Raw genomic sequence first — 20,433 nt, 5'->3', positions numbered from 1 at the left:
ACACACACACACACACACAATTCTAATCTTTTCCACACAGTAGCAGGAAGTCATGCGGATATCTGCAGTGCTTCTGAAAGGAGAGACGTGCGAGATGCTGGTGATGGTGGTAGGGGCTATAGTACAGACGCTCACACGGCTGAAAGGTGTTGCTCTGTAGGAGCTCAGAGAGGAGGCCTACAGTCTCGTAGACAGTCGTCTTGGGAGAAAAGGTCATCCAGACTTCTCACAGCGAGACAGTGTTTATACCAGACGGCCTGTGATTGACATACTGCATTCGGAAACCAAAGGGAGGAGATATCGGCTGGCCGAGCGTTTATTATGGCCCCGCTACTTGGCCTCATCTTCACCTTATGGCCTGTCAGCAGAGTTTGTCAAGGTGAGTCAAAATAATCTGCCAGTGATTTAGGAAATGTATTTGGATGGATGGATGGATGGATGGATGGAGATGGATAAACAGAATGGAATGGAATGATGTTGGAAAGACGTTGGAAATAGTTTTTAATGGAAGTGGAGAACTACTTGGTTACTAAAGTAATGAGGTACATTTGCGTATTATTTGATTACGTTTTTGAATTCTGTCTTGAAGGACAGCCAATAGCCCTTTTCAAAATAATATCAAATTAATCTTTAAACCAAAGTTTTTCATTTAAGACCACTATCTTCTGACCCATTGCTTTAATCATTATTGCTTTAATCATTATTTTAACACAAAATAATGTCATAAGAAATAAGCCTATTCGAATGACGTCAGTTCTTTAACATAAAATGTCAGGAAAAGCATGAAGTTAGGGTCACTTCAGAGCCATTGTCTTAAATTCTGCTCACATTGTTTGTTTACAATGGATACATCAAACCTGGACGTTATTATCTACTACACCTGTAATTCTATTGTCCTGCTACATTACATTTTTCATCACCATGGCGATGCCCTTCAACTGTAACCCACTCCCATTCCACTCCATTTCCTGTCGCCATTCACCTCTCTTGGACATTTCCTGTTTGTGTCAGGCCCCAAGTTTCCTGTTTCCCTTCAGTTCAGGCCCAGGACTCACCTCCCACAGTCTCTATTGCATTTGACACACTTTTTCAGCCTTGGCTTTCAGCCTTGGCTTCTCTGTCCGAAAGGTAACGATATGTACATAGATGAAAACATACAGAATTTACGGTATTTTTTTCCTATGACCACTAAATTATACTGTGAAGACAATTCATGGCAAATGTACCATGGATAGTTTCTACGATATATATTAATTCCAAAATCTGATTTGTAGATCTGTGTCATTTGTTACATACCCCTGCTCTCTCTAAACTAAAAGGATATCTCAGTGATCCCTGGAGCAGCTGTCCTGTCGACAAAATGTGCAAGGCCAAGTTTGCCAACGGCATTTGTGATAAGGAGTGCACCGCTCCACAGTGCCTGAGAGATGGATTTGACTGTGTCAAAGCCAAAGAACCCTGCAGGTGAGTTTTCGCCCCCTGTGCGCCAGCGAAGACACCCCCCCCCCCCCCCCCATGCACGTGCAACGGTACCAGGCTGTGTCTCTCGCCTCTCTCAGGCCAGGCTACGTGCAGTACTGCCGTGACCACTACAACAACAAGTACTGCGAGCACAGCTGCAACACCGCCCCCTGCGGGTGGGACGGCTCTGACTGCTTCCAAACCCAGCAGTCCAACTGGGCCAAGGGCACGCTGGTCCTGCAGACCTCCATCCCCTTCCAGAAGGGTCCGTTTCAGAATGGGTCACTGCTATGGGCTCTCAGTGTCCTGCTCCAGACTAGCGTCAAACTCAGGGGGACAGTGCCTTTCCCCACCAGTAGTGACCTCTCCAGCCTGGAACCTCAGCAGCTGGTAGAGCTGCACCGCCAGCAACCTGCCCACAGGAGCAACGGGTACTGGGTCCTTTATATTCACTTTATGTTCATAGTGCAAGAGCCCATGCCCTTAGAAATGTGGTAATAAATGTTACTACATAGTATTAAACCTTTAAAGTATTGATTGTTATAAACAGCACCACCAAACAGCCTGGGTGAGGTGTCTCCTATATGAAGGATCCGACGGGCTGCTGTGTCTTAAACGTAGTATCCTGTCCAGAGAAGTCTGGGCTCTTAACGCGAGTCAGCTCTGCTAAAGCACGGGAGACGCTGAACTGCACGGTACTCCGCAGCTTTGCAGAGTTGGGAGGGAGGAACCCAGGCATGTTTGCCATGGTATCTCAGGACTGCGGTAGTAAACTGGAGCATTTGGGCCATTATGGCCCAGGTCACTGCTGTTCCTACAGGTGGACAACAGACCATGCACCCGTCTGCAGCACGCCTGTTTCCCATACGCGGCTGAGGGAGCGGGCTTCCTGAGCGCCATGCTGGAGCTGAACCATGCCACGGACCTGGTCCGGTCCGAGTTCGTCTCGCTAGTCGCCATCCGGGGGATCGAACAAGAGATCGCAGTGAAAGAAACCATCGCGGGGGTGCCCAGTGGTACGTCCGGGTTCAGCACACACACTAATGGACAACTGATGTCAACGATCTCTGGATCATAAGCAATGTGCACATTTTGTGTATAATTACTTGGGTTTAGATTGTAAATGGTTTATTTCGTTACCCTATACACTCTACTGACAAATGGCTTTTGGCACTTTACGGCCACCGTAATTTTCTTTCTTCGATCCGTTTCTTCTCTAACAAACATTGAAGACTCGCCCGCTTGGCTGTGGCCTGTGGTGGGTGTGGCAGCAGGCGTGGGCGTGGCCCTAGCCGTGGTGGGCGTGGCACTGCTTGTTTGGACCAGGAGAAGAAGGGAGAGGAGAGGGGGAGGCGAGAGAGCACGCCACAGGTCCGCCGCCACAGACGACAGCAACGGCAGCAAGGCCTGGACTCAGCGCTCGGGGCGGGGCAGGAGGGACAGCGATAGGGACAGGAGCGGTGTGAAGAAGAAGAAGAAGAAGAAGAAGAAAGGGAAGGAGACGGGGAAGAGACGCAGCGAGCCACTCGGAGAGGACGCCATCCAGATGCGGTGAGCCCATCCGTCTGGACGAGGGTTTGATTTTGTCCAGCTTGATCTTGTTGCTCCTTAAGCGTAGTTTTTCCAAGAACCCTCATTGTGCTTGATAGCAGGCGGAGGGAGCGAGGTGGGTTGCAGAGGTCTTGGAAACATTTCCCACTCGTTAAGCAACAAAGACAAAAATAGCCTTTTCTCCATACGTCCTGCTCCCACCCCTAAAGGCACGTACAGGATGGGGAAAACTACCGTTTACTTTTCTTATTTCCGTAACTAGTACCGCTTTAGCCAGAGGAACTCCTTAAGCTACGTCAGAGGAAACTGAGGCAGTGCCATATTTTACTGCAATATGTCCTGGACCCTGATTCCAGGCCTCTCAGGAAAGCCCTGGACATCGGAAGCGACACAGACGTCACCCAGAGCTCCATGGAGGACATCACTCGGACAATCTGCGACCACAGGTCGCCAGCCCAGAAGCATTTCGAGCTCAGCCAACAGCAGCCAACCACACAAGGTAGGATGGGTGCACCTTTTCAGGAGAAACTGACAGCTTCTCACACGCACGAGTTTCATGCCGATTCCTTTCACCTTCTTGCCATTTCTCTGCGTTAACAGCAGCGCCAAGGTGGGAGAGGAGCCCTGCTCCTGCACAGCAGCGGACCACGGCCAACGTGAGTGGAGGGCCGTAGAGGGGAAAACGTATTGCCTTCACCCCTGCCAAGGCAGTCTTCAGGGATGCCAGTATTTTGTCTTTTATTTTGAGCAAAATATAATGTAAAGGCTTTTTTGTTAGTCTTAATGAATATCAAAGGATAATGTATTCTTTATGTTGAAAATCTATTCTAGTATTTAATGAATTCATTAATTGTTTTAGATCTGCAAGTAATCGTAGTCTACCAATGTATATTTTTAAGAAATCAAGTCCAAACCACTTCCAGAAGTCCCGCCCTTTTGCCGCTCAGCAGAAAGGATACGGGCATTTCTCCAGCTGGGCTCACGCTGTGTCTTTGTGACTCCTCCCATACAGTCGGCCCCGGTGCAGTGGTGTGGCCCGGACGGCTCCGTCGTACTGATCCGAGCCGTGCGCAGCGGACTGGATCGGGTGGTGCTGGAACTGCTGAGGGCTGGCGTGCCCGTCAACAACACCGACCACACCGGTGGGCACTGATCTCACATTCAACCTGTAGAGCGACCCGCGGGAACCACAGCTCTGCCAGAGCTGCCGGGGCAAGCTGAGCTCTGTCACACACTGCCAGCCTCTCGGTGCCAGACCTCGCTGGCATTTTATGTGCCACTTGTTTTACTGTGGCACTTATGTTTGCCTTTTAAATTCCAGCCAGGAGGAGTCACTATGGACGATAGAGTGCTTTTGTTTGTTTGTGTTTTTCTTTCTTTTTTTTTTGGTGGATGGGGAGTAACATATGCGTTTCCCTCCTCTCCTATTTCCTCCTCCTATCCCTCTGAACCCCCCCCCCCCCCCGCTGCTCACACGTGTGCACTGGCTCCCTCGCTCCCCTCACACTGTGCCTGCTTGTCTATCCCAGAACCCCTGATACCTGACGACAGTTCTGAACAAAGTTAACGTGCTTTGGCGCATTCAGCGTGGGCGTTTTTTAATACGTATAAATAGCAGCTTCCCCTGCTTCTCTCTCTCTCATGCTCCCTCAGACACGGCCTCTTTTTCTTCTCTCATTGTCATTGTTCTTCTTTAACCATTTGAGGCCACGCCCACTCCCACTCGAGGCCACACCCATTCTCACATTTCCAACAGTTCTACTCTTTGCTTTCATTAGTCTGAGTCTCTTTTCTTTCATAACTCCCTAACCATCCTGCATGCTTCCCTTTGTTATTCTGTATATGATGGAATCTCTCCGGCCTTGTTTTCTTTCCTTTTTCCCTCCTGTCTAAATCCACTCTCTCTGCCAGGGAGATCTGCCCTGCACTGGGCATGCTCAGTAAATCACCTCTCATTGGCTCGGATACTGATACGCTACGGTGCTGCAGTAGATCTGCAGGATAACAAGGTAAACGAAACAGAATTTGAAAAAAAAGCAAACATTTCTAAATCTTTGTCATCTTGTCAGTTTAAATTCTTTCCATCTTCCAATTTCAGGGTGAGACTGCTCTCTTTCTCGCCGCCCTTCATGGTTGCTACGAGACTGCCAGATTCCTCCTCTTAAATGGGGCAAACCAAGACCTGACAGACCGCAGGGGCCGTCGGCCAATAGATGTGGCTCAGGAAGCATTGCATCATCAGGTGCTCGAGCTCCTATTGGCCCACAGTTTCCAGCGGAGTCCATTTCCTGTGGACTCAGCCACTGAGGTGCTGTGGGACGATCGTGGTTACTTGTATTCCCCGTGGGCGGCATCACCTCCTAGCCTACCAGGAAGAAGCTCGTCCTTTTCTGGGGTCATAGGTAACCGAGACCTGTCTTCACCACCCCCAAGGTAAACTACAACCAACCCCTTTCAGTAAACTAAAATTCACTGTTCAGTTCTCACTATGCTCAGTTTGGCTCACAAATGTCTATACGCTTAGCTGGTGAGAGGAGTTCTGGAGCAGAAATCTCAAAACTGTGACTGGAACTCTAAAATGCAGCATTATCTTCATGACACTCATCGGCTGTGTTGCCAGAATGTCTCTAAGCCACGTTATTGGTCTTTTCAGCACTGACTGGCTAACAAGCAGAGCACAGTGCGCCTCTCTCCAGAACTGGCGCCCCATGCCAAACCAATCCGCCACGGCTCTGGTAAGCCCCAGGATTCTCGGTCACCCATCCCGGCCAATCAGCACACTCCAGGAAGTGACTTCAGAAGCGGAGGAAGAAGAACGCGAACCGCAGGACATTTCCAGGGTGACGTCACATCACTTCCTGTCTCCCCAGCCAGCACCACGGCAACGTTCCTTTTCTTGCACTCAGCATGCGCTGCAGCGCCGCTCGACTAGCAACCAATCGGAGTTGCCTGCACCCATCGCACCAGAGAAACGAGCCAATGAACACGTAGAGATAGTGATCGTGCCCCATCCTAAGGCAATCCCCAGCCAACCAGAGAGTAAAAGTGCATGGATGTTCACGAACATGGCTCCAACAGACTCTGAAAGAGAACGCAAGAAGAGCTGTGAACAGAAAACCGACAGTCAGTAACGAATCCATGTCAGTCCAGACTGTTATGTGACATGTTTGAGTTCAAAATATGTATTAAGTGCAATAATATAAATATAGTGTGTATGAATATATTTCGAAATTGATAACCATAACATTTCCAATCAAGTTTTATTTTGGCTTAACTATAAGAAAATGATTAAGTTGTTGACCAACTCAATCAATAAAAAGAAATGATAAAAACTCCAATGGTCAGAGACAGAGCTCATGCCTTCGACAAGAGAACCACAGAACGGTCCCCGAGACAGCTCGCCTGGGGCTCGCATTGGGTTTGTATGACACGACACATGCGTGTGAGGAACAGCTTCTGTAAGTTCTCTGAAATAAGAAGCCTTCTCCTAGAGGTAGTGAATGTGTACACAGTCTTTATTGTAAAAGAGGTAGAGAATACAGGTGTTTCACTGTACAGAGAAAAGACAGCACTGTTGATATACGCATTCAAACTGTAAATAAAGACAGCAAACACACCCCATTCATATAATAGGTACACACAGTAAAAAAGAGAAACACACAAAAAAACCCAAAAACAAACAATCTTTGGATTATTCTCTATTGCCCCCTTTACCCATGCCAATTCTTCTCTATCTGAACTTTAATGAAACAATATGAGTTAGAATAGCAGTGATAATAACAATAGGACTATAGTCATAAAGAAAGCAGTCTTAATGCAGTTTACAAAGTTCCCTCTTCAGAACCCAAATATTGCAGTAACGAGTAGCGGAAGTAGTGGAGTGATAAACATGAAAAATAAAACAGAATCAAAGAGAAGTAGAACGGTCAAATACACGAACGCCCCTAACCGGCATTTTCCTCTCTCCCACCCTCTCTCTCTCTCGCACATGTACAGACATACTCGTTAGACAATATGATCTACAAAACCAAAAACAAACAAACAAACAAGTAAACAATAAGAAAAACAAAAAACAAAACCCAAACCAACTGCACTTGGGCAGAAGAGTGACCATCATTCTTTCCGTCTTCTCCTTTGTCCTTGGTTGTCTTCGACACGACGGTCAGCGGGAGGAGCAGCGTCATCAGTCAGAGTTGTCGGAATGCTCACTTCCAGGTGGAGAGGGAGGCGTGTTCTGTTCCTGCCAGGTCCCGTTAGTCTGTGTACACAAAGACACACATGTGCGTGCGTGCACACACACACACACACAAAGAGAAAGAGACAACATGAGTGTAAATACCCAGTAATTCTCCACTCATCCTACTCCACTCTGTTATCAATAGCATTTTTACCAGTAAGACAAAAGCAACTTTAGAACTAACAGCAGCAACTGCAGGGTGTCGTGACGATGTCAGTGTCTGACACACCTGCAGGCCCTCTCCACGCACCGCCACAAAGCAAAGTGGCATGCGCGTGTATGAGCGTATGAATTAGTGAATACAAAACCAAATAGGCCTGTTCTGAATGGGAAGCTTCAGGAAGCCTGTTGGGTTTTCGTGACAGACCAGCAAGCAGCCAGCTGGGCTGGTGTGAGCTTGTTAGAGACAGTACGATCCCATGAGCATGACCATGCGTGTGATGAGCTCCTCACCCGGCTCTCTCTGGGACTATAGAGTCTGTCTGCAAAGCGGGACTGAGAGACTGAGTCCTACCAGAGAGAGAGGACAAGGAAGTTTAGGTACATGCGCACGCACACACAAACAACAGCTCTGTTCCTATGACAAGTTTCTATGACACACACACACACACACACACACACACACACACACACACACACACACACACACACACACACACACACACACAACATAAAATGCTGAGTCGACGTGCATGCATGCACGTGCTCAGAATGGTCCCATGCAATCCAGGGCACTTAAATACCAGAATTATGTGGGAAATGTCTAACCTGAGCCCCCATGTGGTAGCCAGGTTGTTCTCCATTCACTGGAGGAGCTCCAAGGAAGAGATCAGCTGACCCTGAGAGCGAGAAGAACCCTGAGCCTAGGAGAGGTGTGCGCGCGTGGGTGTGTGTGTGTGTGTGTGACAAAACGTTGTGTGGAACAAAACGTTGTGTAAACACATGCTCAGTTTCCCCGGTAACACTGTAACATTAGCGATATATCAGATAGCAGTGTACAAATCACGAAATGTTCAATCGAAAATTCAGTCTATTGCAGCACATTGCATTCAAACCTTATCTATGTAAAACAAAGTGTTTAATAAGCTTACTGACAGTAAACAATGGTTATTAGGGGCTACTTAAAGCAAGAAAGCAACTGACTCTCACTAGCTTCTATGTACTGTTAGCCAAGGTCTTGCCATACTACCCATCTGAGGTAGCTACCATGTAACATTACAGGCCAAGAGGTTCGAAGTGTGGTGGGCCGCGCATCCAGGGGTCTGGACTAACCGGTGGAGTTGGGAGTGTGGGGAGAACCTTCTCTCTGAGTTGCCCCCATGGCTGTCTTCATGGCGTAAATGTTAGCCTCTTCCTGAAACTTGCTGATGTTCTTTTTGTAGCGGATCCTTTTATTGCCAAACCAGTTGGACACCTGTCGCAGGTCAAAGACAAAAGTAGGCGGAGCCGAGCCAGAATCAGGCACCGTGGGCAGACAGCATTGGTGGAGCGGCTGGGGGGGGTGGCTTTAGTATTTTCTCAAAAGTTCTTAAATCTTTCTAGTCTTTAAAAAAAACCTCCCCTCAATCTCTCTTACTGGACCAGCAGATCAGTGGAACAAAAGTTCTTCTGGGGAAATACCACCATCTACAGGTTCACCCTAACATTATCTGGGGGGGGGGGGGGGGTTAGCTAGCAAGCTAATTATGGACATAGGAACATTTTTCAAGTGGAGTCAAACTTGACCACATCTACAGAAAGTGGTTCGGTTTCAGCACACTTAGGCTAGTAGCAGTGATTGGTGACTAAGCATAATTGTTACTGCCTTTACCTGATTTGACTGTGTTTGAGTTCACCCCCAGACCACCTAGGTTCGGGCCAAGGCCTGAAGTTCACAACATTTGGCTGTGCCCCTGGCGCCGCGGGGACTCTACCTGAGACACGGTGATGCCGCACTGCTTGGCCAGCTCCTCTTTAGCCTCCTCGCTGGGGTAGGGGTTGGACAGATGAGAGTAGAAGTACTCGTTCAGGACCTCAGTGGCCTGCTTGCTGAAGTTACGTCTCTTACGCCTGTAGGCAGGACACGGTAAGGAGAAAATGAGGCCACGGCCCTCCCGCAAATCAGCACTTCCATACAGACTGCTGCGGTCCAGTCAGAGTCTGCCAATAGTGTTAAGTGCTTGTGGTCTCTGGCTGAAATCAATCTAACTCAGCCCAGGAGCTAAATTATTAAGCCCTTTATGAGATAAATCAGGCTCAACAATAAAGCACGCAGTGTAGAGCAAACAATCCAGAGCTCAGCACCCTGACTGTAGACTGAGCTTGAGAGGATTGCTTCTCTGTGTATACTTCAACAGACTGTAAATATCTCTAAGTGTGCACACTCCATAAATATCCACCCACTCGCACACCAACACCCACACGTACCGGGCATCCAGGAATCGGGAGCGGAGGATCATGACGGCCTCGCACGTGCTCTGCTTGAGCTGCGTCTGGATGGAGCTGAACTTGCGGTGGATGATGGCCACCATGCGTTCAATCTCACGCGGGGACACAGGCCGCGTGCGAGACTGCTCACGAAGAAGGTTCATCACGTGAGTTGTAAACTCAGCACAGGCCTGTGGAAGGGGAAAACACACATGCACAGTGCGAATGAACACATGCAGAGGTCCGTGTCTCTACTGTGTGTACTGACTGCTTGGGACTGCGTGAGTGGATTATATTTGCACAAGTTTAATTTTTTGCTGTTGTGAATAATGACACCACACCCCATGACATTCAACTAGGGCAAAAAGATGTCATTCGAGCACCCCCACCCCAAAATCTAATCTAGATACGAAAACTAATCTGTACACATGTAATACAGGATCAGACTTCTGATTGCAAGACGATCTAGACTAATATTTGCCTTCCATGTTCAGAAGAATCAGAATAATATGACAACAACCTCATGCACCGAGGTGTTTGTGTGAAGTTTTGTTTTAATTTGCATCTTGACCACACCAATTTCCCTGATTGATCCTGCGTGCAATTTCCAACCAAAAACAGAGAACAAACAAGTTGCCTCTGTGCACACAAGTTATTTGAGAACATCGCCCCAAAACAAACAGCTGTGAGAACCAAATCTGATTTGTGCATTAGGCTCCGCTGTCTAAACATAGCTCAGGAGACGTGTATACCCCCGCCTCAGAGTGGCAGCTGTGCAGCACTGTGACTGATGGCTGACAGGCAGGAGTGTACCTGCTCATATTTCTCCAGCTCAGTGTGGTAGATCGTGCGGATCTGGCTCAGCTTCTGTTTGTAGTCGGAGTGCTCCAGGGAGCTGTCTGGCGACATACCCCCCGAGCTGGTCGCCGCAGAGACGGCTGCGGCGGCACCGCCTCCTTTCTCGGGGCCGGCCACGCCTTCAGCCAGGAGCATGTTGTCCAGTCGCACAAGCTGAGGGTCTGGTGGCTCCTCCTCCTGGGTGTTTCGCATAGACAGACCTGAAACAACAATCATGACCAGTGTTATCTACCAATTACGCATGACTATCACAGCTGTGGATGCACAATATTGGCAAATGGAAATCAAAGATCTTGGCTGAGTCCTAGGGCTTCACTGATATAAGCCAACATTAAATCAGTACATGTGCTGAATTAATAAGAATTCTCAGCCCCTCCACCTGCGAAATCCATGTTGGTGTTAGTGCCACTCAAAAACCATTCAGACAGTAATGGGATTTAGTTTCATTATGTAAATTTAACTGGAAAAGACTCCTTTCCAGTTTCCCTCCAAAATATGCTATAGTTTTTGGGTCTGATTCCTGGTGGTGTTAAAATATTACTTCAGTCAGGCCCAGAGGCCATTTCTTATTCCCCATCCTCGTTAGATTCTTCAGCTCTATTGACCAATGCCTTTTTAAATAAAGAAATATTTTACAAATCAGTAACATACAATGTATTCTTCATAAAAGGTCAAGATTCTGTCCAGGCTTGTATTAGTTTTTGGAATAAAAACAAAATTGATAACATTAATTAGAAAAAGGTTGAATGTTTTACAAATAAAGTTGTTGAATTGCTACCCAGAAAACTTTTTATCCTGCCAGATTTATTGTTTTGTGACCAATGTGTTGAAAACATGAAAACATCCCTTTTGGGATTATATTTACTGCAAAACGTTTTGGAATGAGTTCTGTGTGATTTTCTTTATGATTCTTCTTCTTTCTTTATGATTTTCTCTTATGATAGACAAACATGTTTACTTAAAAGCAGACATCAAGACGAGCCAGAGTCCGAACGGTCCGTCCCATCATGCTTTGGATGTTGCTGCAGAGAAAGGAGAGGTTCACACAGCAGGGTGCTCGTGCATGACACGAGAGATCATGCAGCCATGCCGTTGCTATTTTACGGAAGGTTTGCTGGCAAAGTTGCTACTGTTTTCAAAAACTCTTTCTGCCTTCACACAAATGCTGAGGCCCACTGAGTGCACTGTAAATGTTAGGGAAAAGAGCCAATGGGAAATTACTTGTGTAAAGAAAGCTATATTGTGTTTGCCATTCATTTCAACAAATCACTTAGCATCACTAAGTGATTGTTGAATCACACCCTCAAAATGTTTAACGACTCTCCCGTTCATAAATTTTCTGCACATATCTCGAAAAACACCTGAAAGATATTATGGAAACCTTTTTAAAAATCATTTTAAATTATTTTATTTACTTGTGTGTTTTTGCATTTCAGAAAATGTTTCAATTAAACCCCAGAATGTAACATGACACGTAAATACACTAAAATAAGCTTCATTTCGACAAGACACTGCATGCAATTTAAGCAATACATTTTTTTGCCTCTAAAATAGAAACCAATTCGTTATTAATTTTACGTGACCGGTCACATTCTTTTTTGTATATTTACTATCGAGCTTTAATAAAGCAAAAGTATTTCTTATCCGATTACTTCCTTAATCGATGTCGTGATCGACTCGATTACTAAAATAATCGATGGCTGCAGGCCTACTTACAACCCGCTGTAAAATGCTTTTTGTAACTCTTGGCCATTTTTGTTGCTAAATTGTGAATCCCTATGTATTTATTATTTTGTCCAATAAAGCTTTTAGATAAACACCGGAATATCGTTGTTTGTGACAAATGACATTTACGCATGAGTTAGGAATTTGCGCATATTTCACTCCAACATAATAAATGGTGCGTTGCGCATTAAGAAATCATAACTTATAAATCCAGTTTTGCGCAGACTCACAGATAGTCTACGTTGTAGTGCTCTATAGTCTACGAATAACATACTAACAATTAAAAACTAAAGTAAAAACTATTTTTTCCCCTATTGTAGTCTATAAACTAATTCTAAAGTAGTTAATCCAAGGTACCCCATGTGTTTAACGCCAGCCAGTTTACCTAGTTAGCCAACTATCAAACCCGCAACAACCGGTCTCGTTTAAAACCGATAAGGCATCGTGAGAATAAGCGCAAATAGTTTTACGGTACAGATGTACCACAATAACTTTAATTTCCAGTGAGTCAGAGTCGATGTCAGTAAGTCTTAAGTAGTTTTTCTCCATGCAGTAGTTCTCGCTTTGTTCTGGGAGAGCCCCACTTAACATGGCGTCGCTCGTTGGTGCCACTGACGCTAAACGGCCTGTCCAGACATTTAACGTCAACTTTTAACTCAATTACGAGTTCGCACGATGCGACGGAGCCCGGTGCGGAACTGGTGGGGAATAAGTCAACTCACCGGTTTTCTCTTTGATTTCACAAAGCACGCTGAACAGAGCCGGTTTCATCCGATGACAGTTCAGGGCATGTTTTCTGTTTAGGGAATAAACAAACTGCGTTAGCCAACCGCTAGCTAACAATGTGTGCCACTTATATATTAACCTAGACTACATTATGTGAAGAAACGTCCACATAGTACGTAATATTCTCAATGTGTGTGCGGCTTTCATTGCCAATACAGATTAAAATCAACTAGCTGGAGTTACTACCACAGATGAAGCCAGTTGGCTGGGTTACTAAAATGTGGAGTTTCTGCCCTGGCCAGTTTCTTAGCTTAGCTTATTTTAGCTAAATTCTTCGCACTAGCTACCGTGACATATCTTTATCGTAGGGTACAAGGAAAGGGGTGTCATTACTGCAGTTAGTGCACAATTTAGCGCAGATCAAACCCACTATTATTCAGCAAGCTTGCACAAGAGACACAATGATATTAATCGTTATTCGATGGGTCAGATGGATAGGGTTAGCTAGCCTAGCTACCTACCATGCTCATGTAAACAATAGTTACACGGCTTGTTATTTTCGGTTTCAGAGTTGAGTGAGGCTAATTAAGATGCCTGAACTGTAGTTGTAGCACATAAACGTAAAAATCGTTACGCGTATTTCATAAGAGTTGCCTTTCGTTGTTCTTGAACGGTTCTGATCAGATTTCTAAACTTGTCGCTGCTAGCTAGTTAGCTACTTGCTAGGATAAGTTACTGTGCTGGCTACGCTTATCGTCAAACTTTGTTTTTTGGGCACGGAGCCAAATACATATTAATTAACGATGTACAATTGATAAAACCTAATTACTGCTTACTTTGCTTGAGCTTCGTCCAAACTTTGGTCAGTAATGGTCATGATTTGTTGCAAGATATCCCCAATGTCTCTCCGGTTTTCGTGACCATTTTCTGTCCCTTCGAGGCCCGAATCGCCATCGGGGCGGTGTTGTGTTGGTGGATGAACGGAGTTTAGGGGATGCATTCCGGGGTGAGCGTTCAACCCGATCCCCCGGCCTGAGTTGGGCCCATTGCCTGTAATAGGCTGCTGCTGCAACATCCTGTGCCGCACATTAATCTAACAGGCCAGCTAGATGTGTGGCAGCAGGCGTACGTACACACCCTCCCATGGATCGCAACACGGGGGTGCCCTAGCGATTGGATCCGCTGGCAGGGAAAACACATGACACCGTCCAAATTTTGTAATGTACACGTATCCTGTATTGCCTGGATCGTTGCTCTTGCAACAAAAGCTACTTCTGCTCCTAAAATACCAATATTATGAGGTTGTTTCCAGAGGGCAAATGACAAGTTTAACACTAATAAAAGGATTTTAAGTTTGTCTATTTCAGCAATTTCATATTTGTTCATATCAGGTTCACTAAGCATTTTTTCATGTTTCTATCAAATTGTTGGGCTCATCTCATTAAGCGCCCAGATACTGAGCTTAACACAAGAGGACACGTTTGTATTAACATAATACAGGCTTATGGGTTTTGGCTGTTTGACCTGTACAAGGTTCAATGGCTATTAGTACAAATGGCCAATCACATATTGGTAGCACTAGTAGTTATGCCAACATATCAGAATATATCAAAGACATAGACACAGACATGGTAATGTTTAAAAGGTTTAATACAAATGATTTGCTAATTATTATGTTAATTTGCGGTTCTCATAAAACACATTTCTGCTGTTATTATGCATGGTTTAACAAAGGTTGCCTCTTTTTTTTTACAGTGAACTTCTCGTTTTGCTGTCAGACAACAGGAAGTCTGCAAAACCACACGTTCTGTGTGTGAAACAAACAGGCAGCTAGTTTCAACATGCCACCGTTTCTAGCGAATAGGCTGTCAAGTGAGAACAAACGCAACGCAAATGAAAGCTTGTTCCGTGTCCTCCAAGCAGCTTTATGTTAAGTCTTATAATAAGTTCCTTCAATTACCGCTCCAGGTCGTTCGCTTGGTGTTGTGGAATATCATGGTGATTCCATGATTTTTATTTTTTTTGGGCCAAACATATGGGCCAAGTCAATAGGGGTGGGTCAGATTTAAGAGAGGAACAGGAAGAGCGTGTGTAGGGTGCAAATCCACTTTACGCCGTGTCAGTCTTCAGCTTTGTGATTATTTTCTTTTAATAAAAAGCCATTCTTTTAATGGCTGGTTTGCGTTCGTTATGAAGCATCTCTTTTGTGTTGGCTCAAGGAGGCGAAGTCTATGAAGACTGCACATAAATTACAGTATAGAGGATCTTATTTAAACTTTTCTAAGTCTGAAGAAGGTAAGTGGTCCTGAAACCTTCATTCGTCTTTTAGTTGGTCAATTCAACATATATCACATATATCACAACACATATCAACAGATATCACCAACTCCAATGTATTATACATTGGCCTGTAATTTCTCTTTGTGTAGTTTCTTAATTTGGGAGACATATGTTAGCATTGTGCAATGATTTTTTTTTTTTTTTTTTTTTGCTTCTGTCAGCCTAATATATGTTTGAGAGAAGTCTCTATGCTGTATGGAGTAAATAAAGATTAAATATAAAACTTGTGTGACTTCAGAGTTACTATTGCACAACCAGGCAGAGTGCTAGATAAACACTGGATTAAAGACAAACACTCCCATTTGCCTTGTATTTTAAATATCCTCAAAAAAGAAATGCATGAACTGATGTTTGCTCAAGGTTCCCACGTCAGCTGGATGACTGAGGGACGCATCAGTGGCCACTGACATGGACTGCACAGAGGTCAAAGGTGAAAGCCCTGCTGAGGAGCAACTGGAGCCCCTTCTCATTCTTGAGGAGGGGGATGATCCGGAGGCATTCACAAACAGAAAGCAGGGAGTGCTGAGGATGAGGAAGGCCAAGGAAGACATCGGTGGGATGGAAGGGAGTGTGGAGGGCATCCCAGATGCTGAACCAGATGCAGGAGATGGTAGGAGTGCACGCCGGGATGCAGAAGTGAACGAGGAGGAGCTATCCAGGCAGCAGGAGGAAGGGCCGGAAGACAAAGCCACGCAGGAACGCTCCCTGGAAACTGTGGAGTGCTGGGCAGGAACATTGCTTGAGGCCGCAGCGGTGACATCAGCCCAAAGTGAAGCTGGGCCAGCACGTGAGAAGCAGGAGGAGACGCATCTGCAGATAGACGCGGCAGCTGAAGAAGAGCCGCCCGCTCCTCCTCACGCACAGGCGCCAGTGCAACTACGACGCCGAGACCAACTCAAGCCCGAAGACCCACAGCAGAAGGTAACTGCTCAAATAAGCCGCGTGCGCTTCAGATCAAGCTTACAGCAGTGGCTGCCATGCACAGACTCCATTTCCCTGCACATTCCTGTGTGCATAATTTAACCCTATTCCTAATTTCCAAACCTTTTATGAGCTGGGGTAGGTGCCTTGGAGCAGTGCATGCCCAGGAGTGGGGGATTTTGGGGATTTTGTTTGCTGTTATTTTGTGTGTTGATTGCATTCACAGAAGTACTACAATCCATGTTATTAAAGTTGTGATTTATTTGATTTAAAGACAGATTACAGTCATAATCTTAAATGTTCTTTACTTTAAACAGACTTTCAATCACATTCAGAACAGCCCCTGTGTGTTTGGCATGATAGTTATGTGAGTGGGATAGCTAAAGCAAAGTGCATGGTTGTTCCATCTCCCTAGGCTCACAGGTCATCCCACGACTTCCCTGACACACTGTATGAGCTGCTGTGCGCCCTGCAGGAGGGCCGGCGCCTCAACGACCAGCGCTGCTCCTTCCAGCTGCAGGGACGCAGGAGGTGCCACTCGGAGCCAGCCACCCCCCGCCACAGCCAGAAAGGTGCAGGTCCAGCTGTTTATTCCTACGTGCTGTCCAATGAAGGGACACTTTTGGAGTAGCTACACACATGGGTTAAATCAAGGAGCCACTGGTTGTTGAGCTCACATTTCTAACACGGGCCATATGTATTGTACTCCTTTTAAAACTTCAGTTCAGCTTATTACAGCCACTATCAATACCGTGGTAATGTAATAATACATTTTAGAAAGTTCATTTTCAAATTCTTTTCCATAGTTATGGTGGATTTCTTTGTAAAAATGCCCAAGTCTGTATCCCTATACTGTGTGATTTTTACGTGGTTAATCAATACTGTTAACACTGGCAAGAATGTAAACGTGAACTTTATGTTAACACCCTGACCTTTGTGCTTGTCCTCTCACCACACGCCATGCAGTGGTGTTCTCCTCCGTGACCTCTCTGCAGCGGGAGGAGTTCTTTGAGCTGGTGGCCACCTCCCAGGGCCGCCGGCTGGACGACCAGCGTGCCGAATTCCATAGTCTCCCCCTGGTGCCCAGACGCCGTTCCAGCGCCTCCAAGGCAAAGGTGAGGAAGGGCAGCTGCAAGACCCCGGCTGCTCCCCAGACGGCCCCCACTCCACCGCACAAGGAGGAGCTCTACAACATGATCGTCATCTCTCAGGTGTGCCCTCGTACCATCGCGTTTCTCAACCCACCGATGCCACTTGCCCAACTCACATCTTTCATAATGTTGTCTCAGCTTCCGAGACACTTTAGGCTAGAAGTGAAAAAGAGAACATGTCTGTGTTTAACCACTGATGGCAGAATACAACTTCAAAGACCGCAAGCCCTGTTGGAAGGACCTCTGTCTAACTCTATATATTTATTTATTGTCTGTCTCGCTCTCTCCCTCACACACACACACAGGCACAGGGGCGTTTGGAGGAGCAGCGTAGTGCAGCCCCTGGCCCCATGGATGATGAAGATTTTTTCTCCTTGTTGCTGAAGGTCCAGGGTGGGCGCATGGATGAGCAGAGAACAGAGCTCCCCGTAGCACTTAAGTATTGACGGATGCGATGGCTAGCACACGGTGTCGAGGTGGAAACGGGCACTATATCACTTACATACGTCTAAAGTAGTTTCACTGGTTCGTTTCTAAGGGTTTTGTATTTGTATCTGACTCATATCTTGAAAGAAAAAAAAACTTGGATTCGTCACTGCTTCTATTCTATTTTTTTTTTTTTTTTTTTTTTTTTTTTTTTAAATATACATCAAATAATTTTATAAGTGTATTTTAATAATGGCTTTTCCAAGGACATACTGTGGAGCAGAAGGTGTATGCTTGATTCAACACAGTAAGCCATATGCTGAGGCAGTGATTTCCCATACCTGTCCTGGCTGGTGATCGTGGCTGATATGAGGGGACAGACACTGGTGGTGTACTGCGGGGAGAAGTGTGTGTGTGGTGGTGGTGGTGGTGGTGGTGGTGGTGGGAGATGGAGCTAGTTGTAGGCAGCTCAGCTTCACTGTGTACTGTATTGCAACAGTGCATACCCAGATGCCGAGATCTGGTGGGTGTTGCAGATATCTGAGTTAGCAGCGTTAGAGTTATGTGAGTTGTTGCTGCTGCACACATAATAACAGGAAATACATGGGCAGTGAGTCAGTGAAGGTTTTTCTTTTTTAAACGTCACACATGTTGCTGTCAAAGCCGATCGATGCTGAGAATGGCCAAGTCAAAGTGGGCAGGGCGCCAGCTCATGCAGTCAAACTTCAGCACGCAGGTGCGGTGCCATTGCATGCTGAGGCCTGGTTGCGTTTCCTGCTGTGGGGGTACAAGATGGGTCTACCAGGCCAGACTTTACCCAGTTCTACTGTTTACGCCACAGAAAGGCTGCCCATTAAAGACACGGCATGACTGTTTTATAATGTAGGATAGACTACATTTCGATATGTTGATATATGGGAACTGTACTGAGAAGAGGCCAACCATAGCATTTATTCCTAACCACTTCTTACAAAAGTCGGTTGTTTTCTTATTTTAACATAAAGATGAGTATCAAACTTGTGATGTCTGATTTACTTCTACACCTACTTTTGTATGATACATAGTATGGATTAATAATCCCTTGTGTATGTAATTGTAAATGATCTAGAAAGTAATCTATGGTACAAAAACAACTTGCACTACTGAACAGTGTTGCCAAGTTTGAAGGGCTATACTTGCCTGATTTTCTTCATAGAATGCAAAGACACAATATGTCTCCATTTACTCTAAGTATAACTTACTCTGCTGCAGTATTTAAAAACAAACAATTTTATTAATATAAGTGTATAAATAAAAAATAAACATAAAATGTCTTTCAGTTATTTTTGTACATATGCAAGCACTGAATATACATAAGTAAATCTCACTATCATTGAAATTACCACAATCACACTTTACCCAAAAATGCTACTGTAAAAATGCTAATGTATCTTTTAAATAACAACCAGGAAGGCAGAGTTAGCATTTGGCAAATAAGAACATACGTACAGTTCACCGCCGGGTTTGCTTTTGAATACCTACTAGTAGGGACACTTAGCATAAAGCTAATAGCACCATGCCAATGTTTCTCCACTAGGTTTTATCCATTTTTAGCCACAGATTGTTGGGAGGTAATTTGAACATGTTGTAAGACAGAGTTGTTCTGTGCTTTAATCAGAAAAATATTTACTTCTTATAAAAGCAAAGTAATGATTAAAGTATGTGATGATCTTCACCACCAAGACCCACGTGCTTAGCATTCTGCACCTTGTCTAGGTGTCATCTGAAGTGTACACTCAGCAAACACTAGATGGCAACAGAACCTTACGCGTCAGACTTCATTCGAAGGTTATCCTCATTTATCATGGTCTGGATTTTCTTGCCTTTTGTTCTTGAATATTGAAAAATAGACCACGTGGGACCTTTCATATCTCATATGGCATGTAAGATCTTAGACTGTCTTGGCCACAATTGTACATGCCAAAAAATAAATAAATTTTAAAAATGAGGTGTGCCAATATTGTGCATTTGTTGCAGTTTAAAGTGTCCTGCTGAGTTCCTCTTACCTACGCGAGCACAGGTCTGATGCCGTTAAAGTGTGCTGAAACAAGCGCCTTGTCTAATCTGCGGGTGAATGAGACTGCAGCGCCCGATTCCTCCTTGTTGCATCAGAGGCCAAATTGTAATGAGGTCACACCGCTTCTGTTCAGGCCCCTGCACGCCTTTAGCTCGGACTATACACGCTGCACTACAGCTGCAAAGATGGTTTTAGCCTCACAAAGACGTTTTGGCCAGTCTGAACCCTAGTGCTGTAGTAGAAGGCCACTCTTTGTTTATGTATTCATTTCCCCCACCAAAAGATTGCTTAAATTTTGAGGTAGAGTGCAAAATATGTTAGCTAATGTCTACCGATCACATGAGCAATTAACGTGTATATTCCTGGTTCTCATGAGCTTGTCCTGAGGGGATGAGGCTTTGATGACCGTACACGTGCTGCAAATGATCTGTGAATGAAAAATTAGTGCAATATGATTAGGCAGAAAACTTTTCATTACAGATGCATTAGCCATTACAGCAAACAGAAAAACTACTATACCATAAATTCTCAGTACCTTACATTTGGCTGAAATACATGGTGACCATGTGCCTAAG

At 45.3% G+C, this 20,433-nt stretch overlaps 3 protein-coding genes across 6 annotated transcripts; 2 read left to right on the top strand and 1 right to left on the bottom strand.

Moving 5' to 3' along the window:
* Positions 1–82: 82 nt before the first annotated feature.
* On the top strand, positions 83–6,800 carry notchl (notch receptor, like). 3 transcript variants are annotated; one of them, XM_027012295.2, is made up of 11 exons: positions 83–379; positions 1,320–1,464; positions 1,560–1,892; positions 2,263–2,477; positions 2,694–3,012; positions 3,369–3,511; positions 3,613–3,668; positions 4,025–4,154; positions 4,924–5,021; positions 5,111–5,445; positions 5,666–6,800. In XM_027012295.2, the coding sequence occupies exons 1-11, from the start codon at positions 322–324 to the stop codon at positions 6,141–6,143; spliced, it is 2,310 nt and encodes a 769-aa protein (XP_026868096.2). In that variant the 5' UTR covers positions 83–321; the 3' UTR covers positions 6,144–6,800. The 3 variants fall into 3 exon arrangements, with proteins under 3 accessions (XP_026868096.2, XP_026868098.2, XP_026868097.2); XM_027012297.2 differs by lacking the exons at positions 5,111–5,445; positions 5,666–6,800 and adding an exon at positions 4,542–4,599 and having other exon boundaries at positions 4,924–4,992; XM_027012296.2 differs by lacking the exons at positions 5,111–5,445; positions 5,666–6,800 and having other exon boundaries at positions 4,542–5,015.
* Positions 6,510–14,089, bottom strand: pbx2 (pre-B-cell leukemia homeobox 2). Of its 2 annotated transcripts, XM_027012306.2 has the most exons (9): positions 13,801–14,089; positions 12,961–13,034; positions 10,469–10,713; positions 9,656–9,846; positions 9,163–9,298; positions 8,522–8,663; positions 8,018–8,088; positions 7,703–7,759; positions 6,510–7,270 (listed from the first exon to the last, which is right to left on the bottom strand). In XM_027012306.2, the coding sequence occupies exons 1-9, from the start codon at positions 14,037–14,039 to the stop codon at positions 7,196–7,198; spliced, it is 1,230 nt and encodes a 409-aa protein (XP_026868107.1). In that variant the 5' UTR covers positions 14,040–14,089; the 3' UTR covers positions 6,510–7,195. The 2 variants fall into 2 exon arrangements, with proteins under 2 accessions (XP_026868107.1, XP_026868108.1); XM_027012307.2 differs by lacking the exon at positions 7,703–7,759.
* A 734-nt stretch (positions 14,090–14,823) lies between these two features.
* LOC113578805 (G-protein-signaling modulator 1) lies at positions 14,824–19,789 on the top strand. The gene is made up of 5 exons (XM_027012267.2): positions 14,824–15,259; positions 15,665–16,225; positions 16,641–16,797; positions 17,192–17,436; positions 17,682–19,789. Exons 2-5 carry the CDS (start codon positions 15,713–15,715, stop codon positions 17,820–17,822), a joined length of 1,056 nt encoding a protein of 351 aa, XP_026868068.2. The 5' UTR covers positions 14,824–15,259; positions 15,665–15,712; the 3' UTR covers positions 17,823–19,789.
* The last annotated feature ends 644 nt before the right edge of the window (positions 19,790–20,433 follow it).

Source organism: Electrophorus electricus, chromosome 5 (genome assembly GCF_013358815.1).
Source record: "Electrophorus electricus isolate fEleEle1 chromosome 5, fEleEle1.pri, whole genome shotgun sequence".
Classification (NCBI taxonomy): domain Eukaryota; kingdom Metazoa; phylum Chordata; class Actinopteri; order Gymnotiformes; family Gymnotidae; genus Electrophorus; species Electrophorus electricus.
This window is presented reverse-complemented; position numbering and strand designations above follow the sequence as displayed.

Coding starts and splice junctions, on each gene's coding strand:
- notchl (XM_027012295.2), top strand. CDS start 322: ATGGCCCCGCTACTTGGCCTCATCTTCACCTTATGGCCTGTCAGCAGA. Junction 1,465..1,559: donor AAAGCCAAAGAACCCTGCAG/GTGAGTTTTCGC, acceptor CGCCTCTCTCAG/GCCAGGCTACGTGCAGTACT. Junction 3,512..3,612: donor ACAGCAGCCAACCACACAAG/GTAGGATGGGTG, acceptor CTGCGTTAACAG/CAGCGCCAAGGTGGGAGAGG.
- pbx2 (XM_027012306.2), bottom strand. CDS start 14,039: ATGTTGCAGCAGCAGCCTATTACAGGCAATGGGCCCAACTCAGGCCGG. Junction 9,299..9,655: donor TCCCGATTCCTGGATGCCCG/GTACGTGTGGGT, acceptor TCCTGCCTACAG/GCGTAAGAGACGTAACTTCA. Junction 8,664..9,162: donor GCGGCATCACCGTGTCTCAG/GTAGAGTCCCCG, acceptor GACCTGCGACAG/GTGTCCAACTGGTTTGGCAA.
- LOC113578805 (XM_027012267.2), top strand. CDS start 15,713: ATGGACTGCACAGAGGTCAAAGGTGAAAGCCCTGCTGAGGAGCAACTG. Junction 16,798..17,191: donor CCCCCGCCACAGCCAGAAAG/GTGCAGGTCCAG, acceptor CACGCCATGCAG/TGGTGTTCTCCTCCGTGACC. Junction 17,437..17,681: donor ACATGATCGTCATCTCTCAG/GTGTGCCCTCGT, acceptor ACACACACACAG/GCACAGGGGCGTTTGGAGGA.